At 34.7% G+C, this 24,095-nt stretch overlaps 2 protein-coding genes across 3 annotated transcripts; one reads left to right on the forward strand and one right to left on the reverse strand.

The window, feature by feature from the left end:
* Positions 1 to 3,082: 3,082 nt before the first annotated feature.
* Positions 3,083 to 10,976, forward strand: LOC110649393 (B3 domain-containing protein Os01g0234100). 2 transcript variants are annotated; one of them, XM_058150178.1, is made up of 7 exons: positions 3,083 to 3,419; positions 3,685 to 3,756; positions 4,887 to 4,918; positions 5,024 to 5,186; positions 5,293 to 5,499; positions 9,707 to 9,797; positions 9,919 to 10,976. In XM_058150178.1, exons 1-7 carry the CDS (start codon positions 3,255 to 3,257, stop codon positions 10,671 to 10,673), a joined length of 1,485 nt encoding a protein of 494 aa, XP_058006161.1. In that variant the 5' UTR covers positions 3,083 to 3,254; the 3' UTR covers positions 10,674 to 10,976. The 2 variants fall into 2 exon arrangements, with proteins under 2 accessions (XP_058006161.1, XP_058006160.1); XM_058150177.1 differs by having other exon boundaries at positions 3,085 to 3,419; positions 9,910 to 10,976.
* Positions 10,977 to 15,522: 4,546 nt separating this feature from the next.
* Positions 15,523 to 16,601, reverse strand: LOC110649396 (uncharacterized). Its single transcript, XM_021803946.2, has 2 exons — positions 16,001 to 16,601; positions 15,523 to 15,876 (listed from the first exon to the last, which is right to left on the reverse strand). Exons 1-2 carry the CDS (start codon positions 16,484 to 16,486, stop codon positions 15,820 to 15,822), a joined length of 543 nt encoding a protein of 180 aa, XP_021659638.2. The 5' UTR covers positions 16,487 to 16,601; the 3' UTR covers positions 15,523 to 15,819.
* Positions 16,602 to 24,095: the final 7,494 nt, after the last annotated feature.

The raw sequence follows: 24,095 nt of genomic DNA on the forward strand, positions 1-24,095 counted from the left end.
TCTCCCTTTTCAAATGTATGTTATAGTGTACTAACAGTCAAATAACTAATCTCCATATTGCTTAAATGTTGTGCTTGCAATGGTTGAAACAGAGAAGAGGATTTCACTTATTAAATCATGAGAAGAGAATGAAGAGCAAAGCAGAGAACAAGTTAGGGTTTCTCTAGGATGTGCTATTCTTTCTAGCAATTTTCATGATTTTAGATAGTCAAATTTTTACCAAGAAATTATAGATTTCTATTGATCAATTAATTGTAGCCAATGAAGGGTTTACATATAATATAAGTATACACCTTCAGAAAAGCATATGAGCTCATCAAACAACTTGTTATGTTTACTAGTTACGTGTTCCAGTACATAAATTTCATCTGAGGGCTCTGTAAGGATCGTGAGCATAGTGAAATAACCTGTCAAATGTGCAACAACAAAAATTCAGAGCCCCTATTAAGCTATATTCTTAAATGCAATGCTCTCTTACATAACCTGCCCCTTTTTTGCTGAAATGGAAACAACAATATCCATTTGCTTTATAATCATTGCCTGCTGTTCTTTATGCTTGCTTCTTCGTTTCGATGAAGATTGTCATTACTTGACTGAGCTTTGCTAAATTTATTGAGCATAGCTCACAAAAAACTATCAGCTGTCGTTTCATGGGATAACAGCAAGAAAGCATCTGTGGAAGCCGATTTGAAGCAAATTAGTGTTCCCACAGAGAAAGGCTACTAGCTGTAAGAAAACATCTGTGCAGGCCTGGTTGAAGCAAATTAGTCTTCCTAGAGAGATGAATAAAATAAAAAATAAAAAATAAGAATTATGAATTGTCGTTAAAATTTTCAATTGAGATTTTATTAATTATATAAATTTTTTTAATTTTAATAATTTTGATTAAATTATCAAAAATTAAAAAATTTAAATAAAATAAACAATTCACACAAAAATTTAGATTTTTCTATTCAATAAGTCTTCTATGAATTATATTTTTTAATTATGTCTATGAGTGCATATTTAATAAAAGAATCAATAATTTTAAAAAAAAATTCAACTTTTTTATTAGATTTTTCTTATCAAAACTTGCTCTATTATGAATTCTATCCATAAGTTGTACAGTGAACCTCACTTATTAAATATATATATATCCTACGTATTTGTTTTAAGTCAATGGTAGACTAGGTCTATATAAGAATTTTCCATATTTAATAGTATATAATACTATAAAATGCAATTAAATTTTTGGATAAATTGCAATTTAGTCCATAAGATTTAATGAAACTTATGGATGACTCGTTCACCTTCTCAGGCTGGCTCTCCATTATCGATGACCTGGCCAGCGACATTCCATCTCCTAGATGACATCGATGAAGGTGGTAAAGACATCTAAGCCTTCCTTTTTTCCTTAGCTCCATTGCACATGTTTCAGTTCTGTCGAAACTCGAAAGATTTGTAAGAATGGTGATAATTTGTGGCTATTTGGTATGGATTTATGGATGTCTAGGTGTAGTGATGAGTGTCGATTCTTATGGATTTGTGAGGGGATGAAGATGGATGGACTGACAAGTTGCAGGTAACCAGATGACGTTGGTGAAGGTGGTAGAGGCATTAGGGATTAATTTATTAAAATGTAAATATTAAAGACTAATTTGTTAAATGTAAGAATGAATTTATAATTGACAAAAAATATAATTATAATGAGAACCATATTTTGTTTTATTATAAGGGCATTTTAGTCTTTTTCTCTATAATTAACACAGATTTAACAGAAAATTCTAATAGTATCGATTATTCTATATATTTATTCAAATGTTAAGGATTAAATGGATAGGTTTTAAAAATATAATGACTAATTTATAAATTTTGTTAAATTTTAAAAATTAAATTATAATTTATTATAAATTTTTAGGTAGAGACATTACTATCAGAGTGCGAGCTCTGTCTCACTGTTAAGTAAATGTTTCCCCTTTTCGTTGCCTACAAAACCAAAAGAGCACGTGAGTGGTTGTCCTTTGCCTTCCAGGTCAAGGGACGACATCCCTTCCTCGTCGAATGAAAGTCCCTCTCCTTCGTTCTGTTAGAATGTATATAGGTTTTGTTTGGGTGTTAGTTTTTTGATTCCAAATATGTGTTTTTTCTGTCGATTTCTTGTAGATCTGGTCTGTGCAAGCTTGTTTTGGTGGATCCTATGCTTCAGTGAGCGGGCTCTTATCAATCTACTAGCTTCCTTTCTGTTTGCATCCAATTTCGTTTATGTTTTGGTAAGGATGCTTGGTTGTTGTTCTTTGGGTTGCGGTCCTTTAGTGCAACTGCGGAGCTATTGTGCTTTTCTGGAGTCCTTGTGCATGGTGGAGCGTAGTCTCCTCAGTCTTCAAGCTTTTTGGTGGAAGGGAGCAAAATCTTGTAGGTCGTGAGACCCGACACCTCCAGGGTGCAAAGTTGGTATCTTCGCCGTCTAACCTTCATGGCTATCTTGCCATTCGGAGCTTTGTCGGGCGACTTTACCCACCTCTCTCCTTTGGTCTGACAGTGCTTCATCTTCAATAGTCCTTTGTGGTCTGCTTTAGAGATGCGGTTTGGCTCTGTGTTGTTTACAGTATTGAGTTGAAGTTGAGCCCGCTTCCTCTTTCTATTGTTTTGTGGTTGTTGATGAGCAACGGCTGCGTAGCTCTCCTCCTTCAACGGCAACAAGTAGACTTAAGGTTTGGGCTTGTATTGGGTTATTTGTTTAGCTTCTCCTTGTGAGGGCTTTATTTTGTGAGATTAATGTCTGATATGGGTTAAAATTTTTTGTGCTCAATTTGTCAGTTTAATGAATTTATTTTTTCTAATAAAAAATAAAACCATCGCTATCCACCTATCCAAATATTCCATTGGATAACAAACTCAAAATAAGAATTTAGAAATAAAAAAGGAAAAAGTCCAACAGACCAGCGAATCCAAGTCTAGCCAAGACCAGGCAGCGCACAAAAACCACAATAAAAGCAAAGACTGGGGGAAAGCGTGAGGAATGGGGTATAAGACGTGAAGACCACGTGCCTGTTAACTTGAAAACAATTAGACACCACCACGAGGCACAAGGTTCCTGTTAAAAAAAAAATTGTAGGCACTGGATTAGACCATTAGTATCTAGTAAGCCTGAAGAGGTCGGTCCTTGTCTGCTCTCTCTAGCTTTTCTCCAGGGCCTGTCTTTCTGTTTTTTTTTTTTTTTTTTTTTCCCTTTCAAGCTCTCAGGTTTGCTTGGAGACAAATTGGCGAGGCAAGTCATGGCAGAAAGGATAAAGAGGGAGGCGGAAGAGGGAAATTTGAACAAAACGGCTTCGCTAGGTGACGAGAATCCCAAATCTGCTGGAGATGAGGACGTAACCCTGGCTCAGTTGTCTCTCCATCCCTCTAGTCCCAGGCCTAGGCCTCTTGCCTGCTTCTCTTGGGTCTCTATCTTTCTCTGTCTCTTTGTCTCTGTCTGTTTGGTTGCCTGGCAGTGTTAGGAGAAAACCAGAGGGAAATGAGAGTTCAGATCTTGCGTTTTGGTTTCTGTGGAATTTAAAATACCAGGTTTCCTAGGTTTATTCTGTTTCTGTAATTATCGTACGGTTTGAGTCACGGTGGCTAAACTTAAATACGTGAAATGCATCCTTGTTTTCCTCTGTTATCAATTTGCTTTTCGATTCCTGATTAAGCCTAGATTTTTTTCAGGGGTTGGAGAAAACTGAAAAGCGTGTCAAGATGAAAAGAAGATATTCGGATTCCAAAATTAAGACTAAGCACGTAAGACTTCAGTTTTTAACTTTTAATTTTTGTTATCTGTTTGAGTTTTGGCAGCAAATATTGTGATTAATGCAATGCCTGTCAAGCTTTTTTCAGCTCCTTTCAGTGCTTTGCCAGGCGTGATGCTAGATAAGTCCGTGAAATATTTCAAATCTTGCAATCAGTATTCTTGCTGAAAACAAAATGACCTAATGTAGGATTAGAGTTATAAGCTTTAGTGCATGGTTCTTGTTTTATTGTTTTTACTGTTCTAATATATAGTGCTTCCTTTGAGAAGTGTTTTCTGCTTGGATTAAATTCTTCAGTCTTTGCAGAATTAGAGCAGACAATGCAAAGCGTAGTTAGATGAAATGTTGTACCTGGGCACACCCAAATTGTACTTCAGATGACGTCTTTCCTGTGAACAACTAGCCTCTGTGATTTTATTTGGGGTGACAAATAATTAATTGACAATCTTTATGTGGAGTTCTTTTTTTTTTTTTTTTCTTCCTTGAATATCTTATCATGGCATTGGCAATATTTAACAGTTATTCCTTGGGTAGCTCTACGATTTCAGATACATATTACTCTCTCTGTGGCTTCCTTTTTCATGTCTGTCATTCTTTCAACTTATAATATGTGTGCCTGATAAACAAGCTGAACTAGAACGAATGCAAGAAACTGATTATATAGGAATTCGATGGTTAAGTGGATGTTGCTATATGACAAACTGCCATTTTTTAGTCTTCTTCCCTCCCATCACTTAGATGGCTCCTCTGTCTCATGATTTACATGGTTGTGCTCTAATTTATACAAATTAGCCATTCATGACTCAAACTTTTTATTCACATGATGTATTTTGTGTCTAAACCAATTTTAAGCCTGCTATCTTTCCTTCCAATATCTTAGTTTTCTGAAGCTGCATAAACTGGTGGTTCCTTTCCCTTTGTTTTTCCTTCCTTCGTTCTTTCGTTCTTTCTTTCTTTCTTTCTTTCTTTCATATGGTACTTTTTTTCCTGTTGTCATTCTGATTCTGTGTGGGCTAAATCCAACTAGAAACCTTTAGTACTGTAATAGAATGAGAATTTCAATTCAATGGTGTTGCTGCTCTGGTTGTATACTGATGGGAAGTTTGACAAATTCTTGAACAGGCAATGACAGGTCATGCAGGGAAGTGTATATGGTCAGTGAAGCATCTGTAATGCCTTTCATGTATTTCAATTTTAGCTATTTGGGTTTTGAAAATTTTAATTTCATAACAATTGCTTTCATTTTTATTTTCCTGAAGCTGTAGGCTAAATAAGCCTGCAATTGATAGGTTGAGCACTCCTGGGAAAGTTAAGTCGTCTGCCATGATTCGAGCAGAGGAGGTTCAATCAAATCTGGAATCAACATTCCCTAGCTTTATAAAATGTTTAGTTAGATCGCACGTTGGTAGTTGTTTTTGGATGGTAAGCTCACTGAATGCATGAACTTGAGTTAGATTGATAATCTTATCAGAAGAAACACTGGTGTATATGCATTTTGACTTTTTTTTTTTTTTTATAACTATAATAGGGGCTTCCTGGACCATTCTGTAGAGCACACTTGCCACATGAAGACACAACTATCACTTTGGAAGATGAATGTGGGAAAGGATTCAGGATGAAATACATTGCGTATAAGACAGGATTGAGTGCTGGTTGGAGGCAGTTTTCTGTTGCACACCAATTGCTTGAAGGAGACGTGCTGGTCTTTCAATTAATTGAACCTTGCATGTTTAAGGTGATAGTTTGAATTGCTTTTTCTATGTTCATATTGAGCACTCTTCTAGCACATCTCGCATTTTTTTTTTTGGTTTGCCACGGAAGATATAATGGGCATACTGCCATGTCAAATATAAATCAAAGAACTCTTATGTACACAGCATTGTAAGTGTCAATTGCGGTGGCATGTTTGGGTGTGGTTCTGGAACTTACAGGGCTTTATCTCATTGAGAGTGAGTGTTACTAATGCACATTATCTTCTTGGAACCAGATTGTTACGATCCCATTGCAAGGAAATTTGTGTCCCACATTGAAAGTATGGGATTTCAATATGGGGTATATATGGACTTAGGCTCTCCTACCTCAACAGCTAGCGTTTGGGGTGTGGTTCTCCTAAGTTTGTATCACAGATCCAGAAAAAGCACAATGAATGGAGAAAATTATCTTATTCTTTCACTGATGTGCAACTAATAATTGGCAAGTTTTTGATTATACAATTGAATAAGATAAGGGAGAAGCCAATAAGGCAATTAAGCCTGTCCTTTATGGACATAAGGTATTCAGGATAATATTTTATACAATTCAGAGTTCTGCTTTCCAGAGAACATGTAACATTAGGAGGAACTGGAAGCCCATAAATATAAAAGTTTTCTGAAGCAAATTAATTGATTGTCTAGGTTTGAGATACTATGACTATTGTAAAGTAGATCAAGTAGGATCATCCTTGAAAGAAAGCATTAATCAGGGGTTGAGGTTAGTAGAGGCCAAAATTTCATATGAAGGATGACCAAAATTTGCTATGAGGTGGATGGATTATTCATGTTGGGAGCCTAGAACAACTGATATATGTTGGAGGCTGGAAAGGGGAAGCATATTTGACTCCAGCTAATCTCTTTGGAGTTCTCAGCTCGATCATTTTAATGTGCTCTTTTTCTTGGTTACATCAACATGTTGTAATGGTTCCTAGATAGCTACATGGATTAATCCACAGTTTTACCTCTTTGTGCCTTATGATTTGTAGCTGACCATATAGTAAGTTGTTAAATTGGCATGGTATTTGATTGAAGCTTATTATCAATTTTACTCCACTAACCCTGAAAATAGACGAATAATTGACCTAGAGAACAAAGAGGGATCCTCAAAGACCCTGAACTCAGACCTGCTCAAATGCAAGGTTTTTTCCCATGGAGAAAACCCCAAAACATTCTTGCTTAACCATTTATTAGGAGTTAGGAGTTAGTACTAACCTCATTTATGGCATTTTTGAGTCTGAATTCCAAGATCATGTTTCCTAAGCCCATTGAATTAGGATGATGATTTATTCCCAAGATGTTGCACTTTCGAATATAATGGTTAAAGATTTCAGGCTATGTCGAGAATAAAATTTGGACATACCCAATTGGATATTTATGTCCAGCTTTTCATGTGGTGGAACCAAGGTACTTGGCTTTATCGCTTGACATCTTGTGTAATTCATTGTGACTCTTTCCATTGTGCAATCTGGTTGATTAAAATTGCAAGTTCTCTGGAATCCTAACTTTCCTGCTCATACATCCACTGCTCCACCATTCTGTATAGGGAAAATTAATCCATTGATCTGCCTACCAATACAACTTACATGCAATAAACATGCAAGCATGTTAGAGAGAGCATCACGTTGAGGCTATTGAGCATCACCTGAACTATTAAGCTTTAACATTGCTGAAATCTTAAATTCACAATTGAAAATTCCCTTAATTAAACATATTCGCTACCTTACCAGGGAATACCATTATAATTATCCAGAATCCTCTACTGGTTAATCCAGTGGAAATTGATTCCTGTAGTGTACTGTGTATGTTACATGAACTGCTGTGTGTCTATCAGAAAATCTTGTGGCAATATGAACAAAGACGGATTGCTTTATTATTGAGAGCCTTAGTTCTTAGGAAGCCTAGTTCCGAGTACTAGAGGTCCATATTCAGCAACATTTAGAAGTCTGACTAATATTTATCTACAAGTGCCGGGCATTTGTGCATGGCCATCTTATTAACAAGAATGAGGGAAGCCTAGGGGTTGGCAATAAATAGAAGTGTTATTGCCATGTATCTTACACTGTTATCAAAGGCGCGCCTCAAGCGCAGGGCGCAGCAGGCATCGCCTGAAGGGAAGAAAGGCGAGGCATCTCACCAAGGCGCGAGGCGCACCGAGGGAGCCCTAAGGAGGCTAGCGCAGGAAATTAAAAAAAAAAAAAGAGGGATTCTAGGGTTTCTTTTAAAAGTCTATCGGTAATACCAAAGAAGAAGAAGAAGAAGAGGAGGAGGAGGAGGAGGAGATAACCCAAACCTGTGATTTCCAGCAGCTCCAGCCAAGTATGTTTTAATTTTGTTTGTTTCTTCTTCTTCTTCTTCTTCTTCTTCTTCTCTCTCTCTCTCTCTCTCTCTCTCTCTCTCTCTCTGTTTCGTCAGTGCACTACTGCACTTTTTTTTTTCTGCCATGCTCTCTTCGTCCCATGTGAACCCCGGGCTCTCTCTCTCTCTCTCTCTCTCTCTTTGTTTCATACAAGTCCCAGCAACTGTGCTCTTTTTTTTTTTTCTTCTGTCATGCTAATATGGCATATGCTGGTTTTTTTTTATTTTTTTTTATTGTGAATGTGAATGTGAATGTGAAAGAATGTTGACAATTTGGCATGTGATGTCCATTTGTTGAGACTTGAGATGCTAATTCCATTACTCTAATTTCTTATTAGTTATTAGCTTTTAGTTTTATAATTGAATTAAATTGGATTCATTTTCTTATTGCTAATTGCTATTAGGTATTATTATAAATTATTAGAAATATTGTAATTGAGTTATGATTATGTTATCAAAATTATTTATATCTATTATTATAGTTAGATTATGGTATTATAAATTAGTTTGTATATTGCATTATTGCTACTTGCTATTAGGTAAATATGGTTTATATTATTATAAATTATTAACTTTCTTGTCTCTACTTTACTAGTTTATTAAACTTTAACTTTTAAGTAATTTATTAGTGTCTTTAACTTTTAGTAGTTTATTTTTACCTCTTTTGTATTGCAAAATTATTATTACTTAAATTCTTATTAGTTATTATGTAGTTTTATGTTATTTGAAGTGTGATAAAATATTTATAATTTTTTTAATTTTTAATAATTTTTTTTTAATTTTTGCACCTTACCTCGCTCGGGTGCACGCTTGCACCTAGGCTCCAGGACACTTTGGCGCCTTGGTGCGCCTTGAGCCTTTAATAACTATAGTATCTTATGCTGTAGGATTTAAGATATTACAAAGATTAGAATCACTTCCCTCCATTTTTGCAGTTATAGTATTAGTATCAGTGTTTTTTATGCAAATGTTACTTTCCAGAATAGTGTGCCATGCCCTAGCATCCAGAAAAGTGGTGAAAATGAGCATTGCGTTTGTTCTTCTTTTATTTCTATCATTTTGGAGCTATTGATGCATGGAATGCTCTTTTGGAGAACAGTACCTAAAGTTTTCTGAAGTGCCTCCCTGAAAAAACTTGAATTTGTGGGCAGGCAGGGGAGATAGTCAAGAGTAAAGGGATTTGAAGGTATGTTTATGCTTTCTGGGAGCCTTGATCAGAGCGCATGAATGAATGGGATAGATGTAGAAGTTTTACATAAGGGCAATGGAGCTGCCAAAAGTAGTGGCCATTCAATGTGCTGAGGAACCAATTACCAAATCAACTTCTGTTAAATTTCTTCAAGAGGGACACTTTGCATGTTGAAGAATGCATCATATGCAGGAGAACACCAATTAACTTTAGTTTTGTACCTAATGAGGTAACTAGCCTGCACAGGTTGATTGAGGCGGTGTTGCCAGGGAAGTCTGTGGAAATACCAAGTAAACCACTCTTTGGAGGATCTAGAACATTTTATAGAAATAGAAGAGAATTTTTGGAGGCTTAATAACTGTGAGATCTTAGTCATAGCTTGCCGTGCTAAGATAGCAACCATAATTGCTAGACTGTGTTTGGTATTGTGTCCTTCCTTTACCGTTTGTGCTTAATTCTATCAAAGTTAGAGAAAGCTTCTCTTAGTTGAATGTGGTTAGATTGCTAGTTTCCCAGCATGCATGCGTGCATGTGTGTGTCTGTGAGAGAGAAAGAAAGAGGCAGAATTCTGAAATATTATATTTCTTTTAGTTAAATGCATTGTTCAAGGTCTTGGTCCACAACAAGTATCTAATTTAATTTTGCAGGTTTACATCATAAGGGCAAATGATTTGACTGAAGTGGATGGGGCTTTAGGTCTACTAACTTTGGATCCTCAAATAAAACAAAATGATGCAGGCAAGTTGGATTGTGTCTTTGTTTTCCAATTTTGTTATCCTGTATATGCTTATATTAATGAATCCATACCGCTTTTGGATGTCCTTTTTTATTCAAAAAAAAAAAAATAAAGATAATGCAGAAATGGACAGAGTACCTTGTAAAAGTACAAAGAGGAAACGTCCTAGATCACTTCCGTTAGCTGTTGTCCAAAAGAAACATAAGAAGTCAGGCAGGTCAAGATTATCAGTTCCAAAAACTGGGCAACTACCTGAGCAATCTGAAAATGACAGTGAAGAAGTTGGTTCAGAAGTTTTGGAAGGTTTCAAGTTATCCTTGCCTGCTGTTCAATTCAAAGATGTCAAAGACTTTGAGAATTTCAACATTCTGGTTGATGGGCTAGTTATAGATTCTGAACTATCAGAAGACGTTCGAAGGAAGTTCTACATGCTCTGCCGCAGCCAGAATACATTTCTTCATGAAAATCTCATCAAGGGCATAAATTTTATGTTGGTTGCAGGAATCATCTCTGAAACAGTTAATATTGCTGATGCCATAAGAGCTTGTAATCTTACCACCTCACGGGAAGAATTTGATACTTGGGACAAGACTCTGGAAGCCTCTGAGCATTTTGGCATGAATGTTGGATGTTTACGTGCCAGGCTGAGCCGGCTTGTAAGCCTTGCCTTTGATTCAGAAGGTGCCACAAAGACTAGAAGGTATATAGAAGCTAAAACAGAACAAGCGCACACAGAAGATGAGATACAAAATCTCGAAGCAAAGCTTGTGGAATTAAAAGGAGCCTATGACAAGTTTGGTGCTGAAATTGAGAATCTCAAGTCAAAAGCTGAAAGCTATGAGCTCAAGTTCCAGGAAGAGGTTCTCGCTCCATGGTGATGTATGCTTTACAATATACTAGTAATTTATTTTTTTTTTCTTTTGTTTGCCCTGTTCTTTTGAAATTATACATCTAACCCAATACTTAAAAACAAGAAGGCAAATTTGGATTTGTGGATGAATTGGCAAGATTGATTGAGAAAATGACTGGTATCACTGTAAACACTGTTGTAACCTTCTGCAACGTTCTAGGATTCAATATGTAGTGCTGTAAAATTCTAGGACTTGTAAGTGTGAAAACAATGCTGTAAAATTGTTGGACATTATACTCAGAATCAGTGCATGCTGTAGCTTTGGGAGGAATATTATTTGCTCTCTCCGAGGACTCATATTTTTCGCCAAGAGCTATTGATCCCTGAAATATCAGCCTCGTTCTAGTGAAGGACCTCTACCAAGCAGACAATTTTTGCCCTTGTCAGCATGGTGAGGTTCATGCAACTATTGGGGCTGCAATTTTGGGCCTAAGAACTTTGTGGAACCTGATCCGGCATGTTGCCAACTTTGGCAAGGTAAGGGATACGGTGCTAAAATGATTGTTCCCTTATACTGTGTATTGTTGGGCTCAAACTGGTTTCTAGACTACTGGAGCTTTGTTTTGATTGTGGGTTGAAATATCTTATTCCATGGTTACAAGAGCATTCAATAGGCTGGGCCTAGGCATTGACAACAGATGTGAATTTGGTGTACCAACACCAGGGAGAATCCAAATTCGCTTGACAGCTATTATGGTGATTAGAAAACATCCAACAATTTGAGATTCTATGAAACCTTCGCTTTGTCTGCTTGCACAATGCAACAGTGCTTATTGTTTGTGGTCTCTGTTAGGATGGGTATATGAGGCCGGGTTTGACCAGGTTCCTAGCTAGCTTTCATATTTTGAATGGTTTTTCTTTTTCTATGCATGCGCCCATGTGATCTGAAAAGTTTGCTAAAGAAGTTAGTCAAATGGGAACTCGGAGAACTAGCTCACACAAATCATTGATCCCAGCTGGAGGATGAACATCAAACTTGGAAGCCTTTTCTTTGCATAAAAGCTTACCAATAAGATTTAATTTAGTGGTATTAAAGTTGGATTTTGAGTTTTAATTTCAATCAAATCTAATTGTAATAAAAAAATAAAAAAAAAAAACCTTTAAGGTTATATCATTTAAATATTACAATTATAAATATTCTTTAACGGCAAATGAATTTAAATCCTTGTGTTCTAGGATAAACATTAGAACTCATAAATCATAATTTAAGTAGGATGATATAAAGGGGATCAAATTAATCTTATTTAAATTATAACCTATCTCCCTGTCTGTATCCCTCATACCTAGGGTGTACGTAGATTGGTTTGGTGGGATTCGATATATTTATACAAACCAAACCAAGTAAGTTCGTTTGAAAAGGGTTGGAACCCAAATCAACCAAATAAATTAAAAAATTAATATTTTTTATTTTTACTATAAAACGGGTTGGATTTGGGTTGGTTTCTATTGTACTTTTTTTACACTAATGCATGCAGTAAATTGAATAATTAAAATAATTGTTATTTATTAATTGAAAAAATATATTTAATTTCAAATTATGTTCATAAGTGTTTACAAATTTCTTCATATACCATATAAAATATTTACTAGAGACAAAAATAAAATAAACGTCATGTTCCATGACTTTACAATAGTGGTGTTCATTGTCCCTTCTTTGTTGTCTTTAATAAGCAATGGTTCGGATTTCATCGTTTGGTAATCTTCAAAATTGAAATACATTGGTTTATATAATTTCTAATCCACAATCAATATAACCCAAATTGAAAAAAAAAAAAAAAAAGATCATGTTAGTACAGTTTCATCAGTTTGATCAGTTTCTTGTAAACTTATACCTCTACCTCTCCCTCAACCCAAACAACCAAACTCAATGCTGCTTAATGTTGCAATCATACCTTTTTCTCATCTCCCTCTCTCAATTGCATTTCAATTATCTTATCATGTACCTTCAATAGGAATCCAATGAAGTGCACGTGTACACTTGCTGTATTTAGCTTTCGAGAAATACAAATCATGGGCAATTTTTCAATCCCATGAGCAACAATGATGTGAAATTTAGGAGAATCACATTTCAAAAACTAGTTATTGAGATTGACTATACATTGAAATTTCATACTTTCAGTATAAGACACAAGTTACCTTACAATTGTCATCAAACACTACTATGCATAAGTGTAATTGAAAGGCATAGTTTATACCTCCTATACCATTGATATAAACTTAGGAGAATCACGCCTCAAAAGCAGCTATTAAGATTCGAAAGTTCAAATTCATAGATGCCACACATTGAATTTTCAAACTTTAATGTGGGAGACAAATTACCTTGCAATTGAAATTATAGCAAAAACATGATATGACATGAAGTTAATGATGGTGAGGTCATTCTCTCTCGTCTTCGAGAGTTTCTTTCTATGATTATCTAGCATATGCTACTCTCAATTTAGCCAAGTTTGGTTTTTTTCTTTGACTTCCTCTGCCTTCAGGCAGGGGAATGCTTTGATTTTGGCTCTCTAGCCCAGATTTGAGGGATGAACCTCCTCTGTTAGGTCAGCTATGAATGGTTGTTGTTTTGTGCTTGGTAGTTTTGCATGCAAGTTGATCTTCAAAGAGAGGGCTCAATAGTTGATCCTATGTGCTAGGTTTAGTTACGAGAAGAGCTGGCGGATGGAATATTAGAGGATCGGGGTAACTTTCATCTCTATTCTCTGTTAGGTTGGCTCTATGCGGTGGGTGGAATTTTACTGCTTCGACCATTTTAAACTTCAGGATTTGCTTCTACAACACAGTTGGGAAGGTCATCTTGTCAACTTAGTGCCAGAAAAAGCTCTACAGCGACACCCATTCATCGATATCAAGCCATTCATTTTACTTGTTAAGAGAGTTCGGGGTCTCCTTGTTTAGCTGAGATGCTAGGTGGACAAGGGAGTTGGTGATTTGTGTAATGCTGACATTTCCTGGTGCTTTGGTCACGACTCAGGCCTCGCATGGAGGCAACCATCCTTCCCAGAAATCTTAGGGTTTCTAGGTTGGGTGGTTGTTTTTGGGTTGGTTTGATTAAGGGTTTGGTTTTGTGGGGCTGCGTTATATTGGTCTTGGGCTGATTTCTTTTAGTGGGTTGGATGTTGTTTTAGCACCGTGGTCTTCTCTTCCTCTCCAGTATTGTTAACCCAATTTGTCAGCTTGCCTTATGGGCTTTTAATGCAAAGCTGCATTAAAAAAAAAAATTATTGCGAATATGCCCAAAAACGCATTGGAACCTAAAAATAAACATCCAGAAAACGTCCCTCGCTTCAATTTTAAATTTAACAAAATAAATAACACCATATGAAAGAACGCATTGGAGCAAATACACTCTTTTCCCTCGCATCCATCGAGCTCGAGAATTGCGTCAACTTCTCCAATGCAGCAATCGTTGTGGCCACTTCTGGATTCATTTCCGATTGCACCACCAAACTTAGCGAACTCTGAGGGGAAGGCTAATCGCTTTACTGCTATGCCTCATGCAATGATAATTCAGTCCCACCAGAATCCACAATTTGCACTTCTCCGTGTGGAGCTAAAACCCTTGGCACGGACTCATGCTGATGATATAGTGGCTGCTCATAGGCAGCCAAGTAATCGAGTTGGTAATAAACATAGTTTTGTGGTTGTTACTCATAATGCCATTGATTTGGAGGTGGGTATTGCTAGTAATACAAGTAATAAGACAGGTAGTAGGATTTGTTGAAGTCCCACGTTGGCTAGATACTTGGAATTGAAAGAGAATATAAAGCAAGAAAGAGTGAAACCAAATTGGATTAAGCTATTTTAATGGAGGCAACCCATATCGACTGTTTTCAGCACTTTTCGGATGAAGAAATTTTAGTGGGCTGGCCCTATGTTTGGTAGTAAGAATTTTGAATTTGCTATTGCGGGTATCGCGGAGCTTGTGCTTGTTATTAGAAATGTGGGTTGAGGTGTAGCTACACAGATTCTGGAAGAGATGAACCGTCCATCGATTTAGTTGGGGATTTTTGGCGAGCTTTTTGTGATTGATGATTAAGTTGGTTGAGGATTGAGAAACGGAAGGGAAGGGACTGAAGCCAACCACTTTGTTCTCTGCTTGTGCCTTCTTCAACCATGTACAGGTTAATTATTTGGTATTGTTACTAGTGAGTAGTGAGTGCAAGCAGGCGGCAATATTCATAGGAGAGAGAGAGACAGAGATAGAAATAAAGGTGAAATTGAAATTACAAAATTTTCTCTCTTTTTAGACCATTTCCTTCGACAACCTAAAACATGAAAATTTTGAGAGACTATTTAGTAGACAAAATTAAAATATAAATTTTTTTTAATATAAACATCAAAATATAGAGATGATCATTTAGAAACATCAGGAAAAAAAATCACCCTTTCCCATAAGATATACTTTTAACCACATAATATAAATATCAAAAGATCTCCAATAATGTTTACTCATATTGTAAGCTGTATATGATTTTGCAAGTCCATTTTAATATATATGGAGTTTCTTCTGGGATGGATATGAAATTTGAGAAGAAAATGGGTAGAGGGGGGGAGAAACTTTTATATATATATAACAAGAAACAAAAGCCAATAATTTAATAAAAACTTTTTGTATTACTTGAGAACTTGTTCTTGTGTAGTTGTAGTGATTTTAAGTGTATCACAAAAGGCTCACCCTTTTTAATCTCATTTTATAAGCAATAAATAAAACAACTATGAATATTTTACTTCTCCCTGAAGATAACGACATGAAAATGTAGATCTACACTATATGAACAGATCCCTTTTTTTTTTGAAATGAAGAAAAAGAACGATGAACTGACTTCAGATCTATCAATCAGTGCTTAACAGGATACAAGAAGTTCTTCAACTGCAAACATTTTGTACAAAAGAAAAACAGCCAAAACATCAAACTACTTGTGGGAGATCCAAAGGAATAATAAGGACAATAGAACTCCAAAAATACAGAAGAGAGAAGGTTAATCAAAGTTTGAAAGAAACCAGCTTACACAGATTAATTAAGAGATCTAAATTTATCCAAACCTCTGCTAAAAATAGAAGAAAAATATCATCATCTCCATTCTTCTCTCCTAAAAGAATTGATCCACCCCCTATATCCCAATTTCTACATCTCTGTGATGACTTGACCCTCCTTCACTTAAAAGCTCCTGAAATACAAAAAGAACAAAAACCCAAATCAGAACAAATCAAATGGTTGAATTTTTAACCCTAGAATTTTTTTTTTTTTATTTTTTTTTCAGTTCTTTAGTGTTTTTTTTTTTTTTTTCTGACCTGTGAACTCTTGCCAATGTGCACCTCTTCATGAAAGAAAACTGGCCTTCTACTTTCAGCGACCGTCTCCACGGACCCATCACTCTTATCAACTTTCTTGGAGCCAATGTAGCTTCTCTTGAGACCCAGAATGCCTTTCCACCTTGTTGAACCCTTATGTGGCCTCAGGGACGCTTCATCTTCATAAGAATCATCATCATCATCAACAAGAAGCTCATCTCTGATAGTCCTTTGCATTTGATTGTTATTGCCATTATCTTTGAATGGCAAAAGCCTACCCTTGAAGAAAAGCTCATCAGCACTCATCATGGAGTAGTTAGAGACGGAGAATTCGAAGTCAGTGGACACTGGGGCCTCTGATCTTGAGCTTCTCTCTTGCTTGATAATCTGCTGAGAATCAACAAAATCATTGGAGAAAGAGATTCTTGGGCTCATTGGAGGGCAATGACCTTTGTGCTCGGAGTTGTACATGTCAAAACATGCCATGGGAATTCAAAACAACATAGAAGAAATGAGAATGAAAGCAAAATACAAAGAAAACCCTAATAAATTCTATAGAGGTTAGGGGACCCTCGAGCACTGCTTCAACCCACCAAGCAGTGTATGTATTTATATCAAAGAAGGGGATTAAAGGTGGGGAGAGGAAGCTCTAGCTAGGAGTGTCTCTTTCGAATTCATGCATGGCATGCCATGATGTGATGGTTTTTGTCATGATATGTTAATTGGCAGTCGATGATGCCCCAGTTTTGAAGTCACAGTCTCTTATTCTAGTATATTTTACTGTATTCTCCTTGGAAGTGTGGGTGAAGTTACCAAGAAACTCTCTTTTGCTTCTATCTTCCATTGAAAAGAACGAGAAAAACAAGTTTACATTGGGAGCCAAGCCTAATTCCCTTGTGTGGATATATATTAAAATGGCGCACAGTGATTGAGTACTTTCCGGGAAGGCTCTTGGAATTAACGTATGAGAGATTTCATGCATGATTCTCCTAATGGTTAAAACACTGCCCAATCCAAATTGTTAGATGAATATATAGGTATCAAATCTTCATTTTTAAAAAAAAAAAATTGTTAAATATTATAAAAAAGAATTAATGTTTAATTAAAATATTTCAAAAATTATTTATGCTAAATTCTTTTGCAATGCTTTCCTAATTATGTCATCTTTAGAAGATCTTTAGTGGAAGATGGCAAAAACATTTCAACAACTGGGAACTTAAAATGAAAAATCTAAAATATATTATACATATCATTTTCAATAATCTTATAGTGCATTTAATTAATCTAATACCATATTATTATTTCCTTATACATTCAAAAAATAATAATAAAGGTAACTTTTTTCTTCACATAAATTTTCTATTCCATATACAAGAACAAGAAAAAGAGGGTTAAATTTTATAGCTCGTGCCTAAATATAATTTGTCCCCTGAATTTTTTCTCATATTTCACTTCTGTCTTATAATTTTAATTTATTATTAAAGAATCTCTACATTTTTAATTTTGTTTTACAAAAAATAAGTCTAACTTGCAATAATGGATTTTCAGATTAAAAAATTTATCTAAACTATAATATGACGTCTACAAATACAGTTTCAATACTTTCCGGTGAATTGTAAAGCCTCTACTGTTCTAGGAAACAGATCATTACGACGACATTTGTATTTTTTTGTTAGGTTCAAATAAAAATTGAAGTAAATGATAAGAGGTAAATGATAATTTGATTTTTTTTAACATAAAAATCTATTATAACAGGTTAAAAGTATTTTTGTAAAATAAAATAAAGTTGATAAATTTTTTAGTAATAAATTAAAGTTAAAAAATAAAAATAAAATATCAAATAAAATTCAATAACGAACTATAAAAATTAATCAGAGCGAGGAGATGAGAGATGAAGGGTGAAATTGCAGGCAAAGAAAGCAATAGGAGTATTAATGAAGGGAGAGGTAAATGGCTTTGAGCTAATTAATTTTATGTAGGAGAAGTGAAATAGCGTCACTGCCACAGTCCTGAAGGGTTGGGGTGTCATGCATTGGCCTATTTGACCAATCTTTGACTCGTAAGTAAATTACTAGTGAAATGAGCTGGCGATGCCGACCCATCAATAGAACCACGTGATCCCATCTTTATCACTATTTTTTTTAATCAAATTAATTAAATAAAAACTTAATCATACCATCCGTTCACTATTATTTATTTTTTAAAATTTTTATATAATAATTAAATAAATAATTAAATTATTCAAATTATAATGAAATATTTTTTAATTTTGCTCAAATTGTTTCTTATCTCTAGAGAGAGAGATTGAGAAAGAGAGGAAAGATAATAAAGTTAATTTGTAAGAAATTACAAAAATAATTATTATATTTAATAAAAATAAGAATAAAATAAAAAAATAATTAATATTTTTTAATTTTTTAAAAATTACAGATAATTTTAAATAAAATAATTTTTAATAAATAATAGATAAAAATAAAGGTATAGAGTATTATTTTTAGCGAAAATTTTAATTATTTTTTTTCAAATCCTATTGAAAATCTTTAGGTGAAATTTGAAGACTTAACTTATACTACCCAGTTGAGATGAAGCTAATTATTAAGATACAACTATTCGATAGTAAATATAATATTTTATTTTTATTATTATAATTAAGATATAATGATATAGCTATTTAATAAAATTTATTTTTAAATATTTTCACATTTATATTATATCTTAATTTTAAAAGAGTGCATTAAATTAAATATTTAGATTAAAATTACGTAATAAATGTATGAATTTGAATAATGTAATTAAAATAAAATATAGTGGCAGAGCAAGAAGTAAAGCTAGTCCAGCTTGTGATGGAAGGCAATTATGAGGCATTTACATCAAAAGAGGGATCACGTGGGCACGTGCAGCAGAGCTCCTAATCCTATACCTTCCTCAGGCAGTGTAGAGTGATGAGAGGCCTCTGTTTTGTTCCAATTTCTAACAAAAAAACATTTCTAATCATTCAACTATTTTTTTTTCTTTAAAATAGCAAAGTTAAATCAGCAGCCTTCTTTTACTAAAGCTGAACTTCGATTATTCTTTTTTTCTTTTACTTATTTTTAATATTAAATCTAATTTTAAATTTATTTAATATATATATATATATATATATATATATATATATATATATATAATCCACTCAAAATCGAGTTAAATAGTAAAAGGCTTAATCAAAGAGTCAGCACAATATTCAAAAGAGTCAAATTATCGAAAGGGTCAATGCAGTCAAGAGGACAAGAGATTAACGGTTGTTTAATCTGGACGTGTAATGGCTCGATATGGCCGAACCAAGCATATGAGGTGATCCTTGCAAGAGACATCGGATGCTCACCCAAAAGGTTTGAGCAACCATTGACTGAGCAATGGCAAAATACATCAACAGAAGTGGTTGAGTTATAGGCAGGATCTTGGAGTAGCAAACGAGCATTACTATTAAATTCTATTTTTATTTTTCTGAATTCTCTTTGAATTAATCTAATTAATTAATAGCCGAAATATCCTTTCTGACAATAAAAAAAAATCTTGATTTAGAGTCTTCTCTCTTCTAAAATATAATCTTTTTTTCAAGTTGAAAATATAAACAAATTTTGTTTTTTGGTGACCACTAATTTCAAGGCTCGATTTGCATCTTGCAGGCAGACAGGCTGTACATATATATATATATATATATATATATATATATATATATAATAAATAAAATAATAATTTATTAATAATTTAAGGTTTTTTTTTGGATAGGTGTCGGGGGGAGGAGGGTCCTCCGCTCTGCTGCTAAGGGCTAAATCCCAAAACAAGAGATGAAAGGAGGAGAATAAAAAGCTTCAACTTTGACTTGTACCTAAAGGGAGGACATGGCTCAAGGCTGTCACTCACGTGGTAAGACCTTTCGCAGCCAAATGGAGTTTTGCCACGTGTTGCATCCACACTAACCCTGTATGTCTGAGAATGCAGACCAGTCAAAGCCTTTCACATGTCCAAACAAATTACATATTCTTTCCACGGTTATTGGTGTCCAAGGAAGGGCTTTTTCGGAATTATAAGTTAAAAATTAAGGTGGTATTAATTTCGCGTTTTAGGACGTCTGATAGGCGTTTTGTGTCTAATTAAAATTTATGAATCGGCTTATAATTAATTTTAATTTTAGCATTTTAGAGTTTTGTTTTTATTAATTGATGAATGATTTGATTTTTATATTTTATTTATATATTACGTTTTAAAATTTATCAATTGTAAATTTTTTTTTATGAGAATTTAGAAGTTTGATTAAAAGCAATTAGAACATCATGCTGAATACAAGATGAAATGGAGGGAAGGACTTCCGCTGTCCACACACAATAGATCCTATAATTTGAACACATTTTGGCAAGACTACAAGTTAGTGGGTTTACAGATCGCTATATAAAAAATATTCACATTTGGATTGTGGGTGGCCATGTGTCAACGTAGAGGGACTTTTGAATGACTACCTTGTTTCAGCTCTCTATATTCAACATTTCTTTTTTAGTTTGTGTTTGAGATGTGTTTTATGCAGATTCACTATCATGGCTGAGGTTTCATGTGTTTTCCTTGTTCTTACTTTGATAGCGTATTATAGGATACTAAAGATTAAGCACTGGTGTTATTTATGGGTTCGATGGCTAAAGGGTGTGCTATTGGGAGAGGAACGTATCTCCATGGGTTTAGAGTTTAGCTTGTAAGGCACAAGTGGGTCGCCGAGAGCTCTGCCTCCTCCGTCCTTCGTTGTTTTTCGTGATGTTCTGTTGGTTTTTGTTTTCCCTCAACCTGAGGTTTGAGTTTGACCTCCTTGAAGATTTGGAAGATAATAATGATTGTAGAGTTCCTTTGTTCTTTAGTTGGAAAATAAGCCTTGTGTGGCAACAAAAGTAGGAATCTTTTGTTTCCTTCTTGTTGTTAATGGCTTCGATTGTCATCTCTAAGACCGACGATGGGGCTGTCTGGGTGCAGTTGTACTATTTTCCTTTCTAATTCTAGTCAAGATGTAAGGGTGAATCCCTATTATATTTTTAGGATTTTTGTATTCTAGGCCTATTTTCTAATGGGCTAGATAGCTGAAGTATGAACCCTTCTTTTATAATTGAACCTTAGACCTTTCTAAGCAATGAAATTATCTATCTATCTATGAAAAAAAAAAATCACAAACTCATAGAAATTGAAAAATGTTGTTCCAATACCATCATTAACATGTTCCACACAGAAGGTCCACCACTTTCTTACAGTCAATCTCAGCAATCACTTATTGGAAACACAAAACAACAGCTAATTAGAGTCCGTAATGTCACAGCAAGAGCTTCAGATATATCAAGCTTCCAAGAACCATGGATGCATTTCAACCCCTTCGACAACACCTCTCTGCCAGATAAAATACTTCTCCATGTAAAACTAGAATTAGTACCTATTGTAGTCTCTAGAAATTTACATCAAGGAAAATACCCAGCTCTAAGTATCGAATTATCAAAGGTCTAGGGTGCATCATGATATGCCACCCTTGCTTAGCTACTCGATTAAAACACTCAAAATCCTTAAATCTAAGTACTTCTTCGTCCTTAGGGCAGCATAATGAAATAAATAATTTAAAAATAAATAAATTATTATTTTGTAAATATTAATGAAAAATATATTTAATGATATAAGTAATTTTACCCTTATTATTAGTTTCGGTGAATGACATGAGCCATCCATATTAAATTACTACATGAATGCTATCCATATTAAATTACAGAATCATCAATCTCTCTTATTATTTGTTTAATGTCCATTAAGAAGAGATCAGAGTACCCTTGATCCATGAAGCATCTTACTTGACAGGAAACAGTTGCAACAACTAATGCAGTGGCGTTAAATTTGTTAATTTACTGTATAATCATCAAATTAGAAATAAAAATCAATCAGTTTGATTTTGAACTAAAATTGATCTTTTTGATTTAAATTCACCCATAATAAAACAGGAACATCGATAAAGTTCCCTAAAAAGGCATGAACAAAGACCAAGAAATTTGAAGAATTTAAAGGGATGGGTATCACTTGGCATTTGAGCCTGAAATGGCACGCCACTAATCCAAGATTGGGCCAAATCTACCGCACCAGTCCTGGCCTTGAGCTAGCCTTGGCTTCGTTGAGGGCTCTTATCTGATGCACCGTTAACATCAATCAAACACTAGGGTAAAGCAAACCAAGAAATGATGATCATGGATAGATTACTTGGCTATACACCCCAAACGATGAAGAAGCACCAATGCCTTTGTCATTATTTAGAGGTCCCATCACCAGAGCTAAAGCTAGAGAGCAGGAAGCATTGGTGTTGGAGCATTGTGGATGCAGGGAATCAAAATTGTCATGTTGGCCTTTCTAGCATATTGTTGGAATCTAGGTGGATTATTCTCACACAAGTTAGCATGAAAGACTTGACAAGTGGTACCACATCAGCATGACTTTGCCACATCAGTATGACTTAGGAGAGAACTCCATTGTTGGAGCTTGAGTTTCTTCCATGTTTCTTGAAAGAACTTGAATTCTAGCAATATGAACCCCTTACTTGTCTTATTTTGATGATCAATATGCTTTAACTTGTTAATATTTGTGTATTGACACCTGAATTTTTAATCTAAAATTATGCCTTATTTGGATGATTAAAGATCTTGATTCTAATCTGTAGATGTTGTGTTTCTTAGCTTTCTGGGAGTGCTCATCATTTTGGTATCATGGTATTGAAATCCAATAAGATATTTATCTATTAAAACTAGTTTTCTCATCACCAAGAAACTGAAGCAATACATAAAATCATAAAATTATGAATATTTAGCAATAATTTTAATGAATTTTCATATGCAAACGTTGTTGAGCAAAATTGATAAGCTTCTATATTTCTTTAGGATTGTTTACTTGGCCATTGCCATTGGTATCTGCTTCCTTCATTGCTTGCCTAGCCTTCCACCAAGCAAACCGAATCCTCATGCTATGCAGTGCTTCTTTTAGGTCCTCACGGCTGAGACACCCATCGCAGTCTATGTCGAATTGCCGAAGCCAAGCTTTGAATTCTTCCACCTTCCTCTCGCGGCTGGGCTGGATCTGAACATAACGCACAATCGCCATCTTTCTTTCTTGGTTGGTATTGGTTTGTTTCTCAATTGCAAGAAACAGTAAAAATATCGCTAGAATTGCATGACTGATAAAGCTAACGTTGTGCTTAAAGTACTATTCAGTGGAGAATCATGGTTTTTTTTATCGGCATCTTCAGTCTTTTCATTTTGGTCATCTTGTCTTGTATTGAAGCTTTATTCTTAAGATGATAGAACTAAAGAAATGCAACTTGAATGGATAAGTGATGGTGATCATAGCTGAAATTGCAATAACCCATTCTAATTTAAGGGAAGTTCTTACCTAAATTCGGTCCATCATAAATTTAAGATATAAATATATGAGACTCACATAGTAAACCGAGTTTAGATAAGAAAAAATCCCTAATCTGAATAACTATTTTAATCTTAGTTTTAAAATAGTTATCCACTCAAGATTTTTTGCCCTCTAATTGAGCTCTAATCTTAGTATTATTCCATTAAATTTAAAACTTTTTAACTAAATATTTTTAATAAAGTCAAATTTTTGGTTTACTTATTTGATAAATGTGATTAATAATGGAACAACTTAATTTTGTCCTGACTTAAGATGAGAAAAAATAATAGGCTAATTGCAAAATTTTGTGTTAATTTAACCGTAAAGTTTAATTAATTAGATTATATTAAACGTGCAATAAATTCAAGGGTTAATTTAAACAAATTAAACCACACGTGAATAGTGTAGAGATTAGAGAATATCTGTTCGATATCCTCCAAATCTCCACTGATAAGAGATGATTTAGCTGGTATATATGTACACAGATCTTGGTCGGCTTGGCGGCAATATGGCAGGAAGTTGGTGTTGCATCACCTAACTCTCTATTCTCTATATGTTGGCAGTAAGGCCTGGCCATCGGTTCAGTTCGAGTTGGTTCAGGGTTAAAATCGGTGATTCAATGCCTGGTCAGCAAATGAACTAGAATCAGATT

Source organism: Hevea brasiliensis, chromosome 7 (genome assembly GCF_030052815.1).
Source record: "Hevea brasiliensis isolate MT/VB/25A 57/8 chromosome 7, ASM3005281v1, whole genome shotgun sequence".
NCBI lineage: Eukaryota > Viridiplantae > Streptophyta > Magnoliopsida > Malpighiales > Euphorbiaceae > Hevea > Hevea brasiliensis.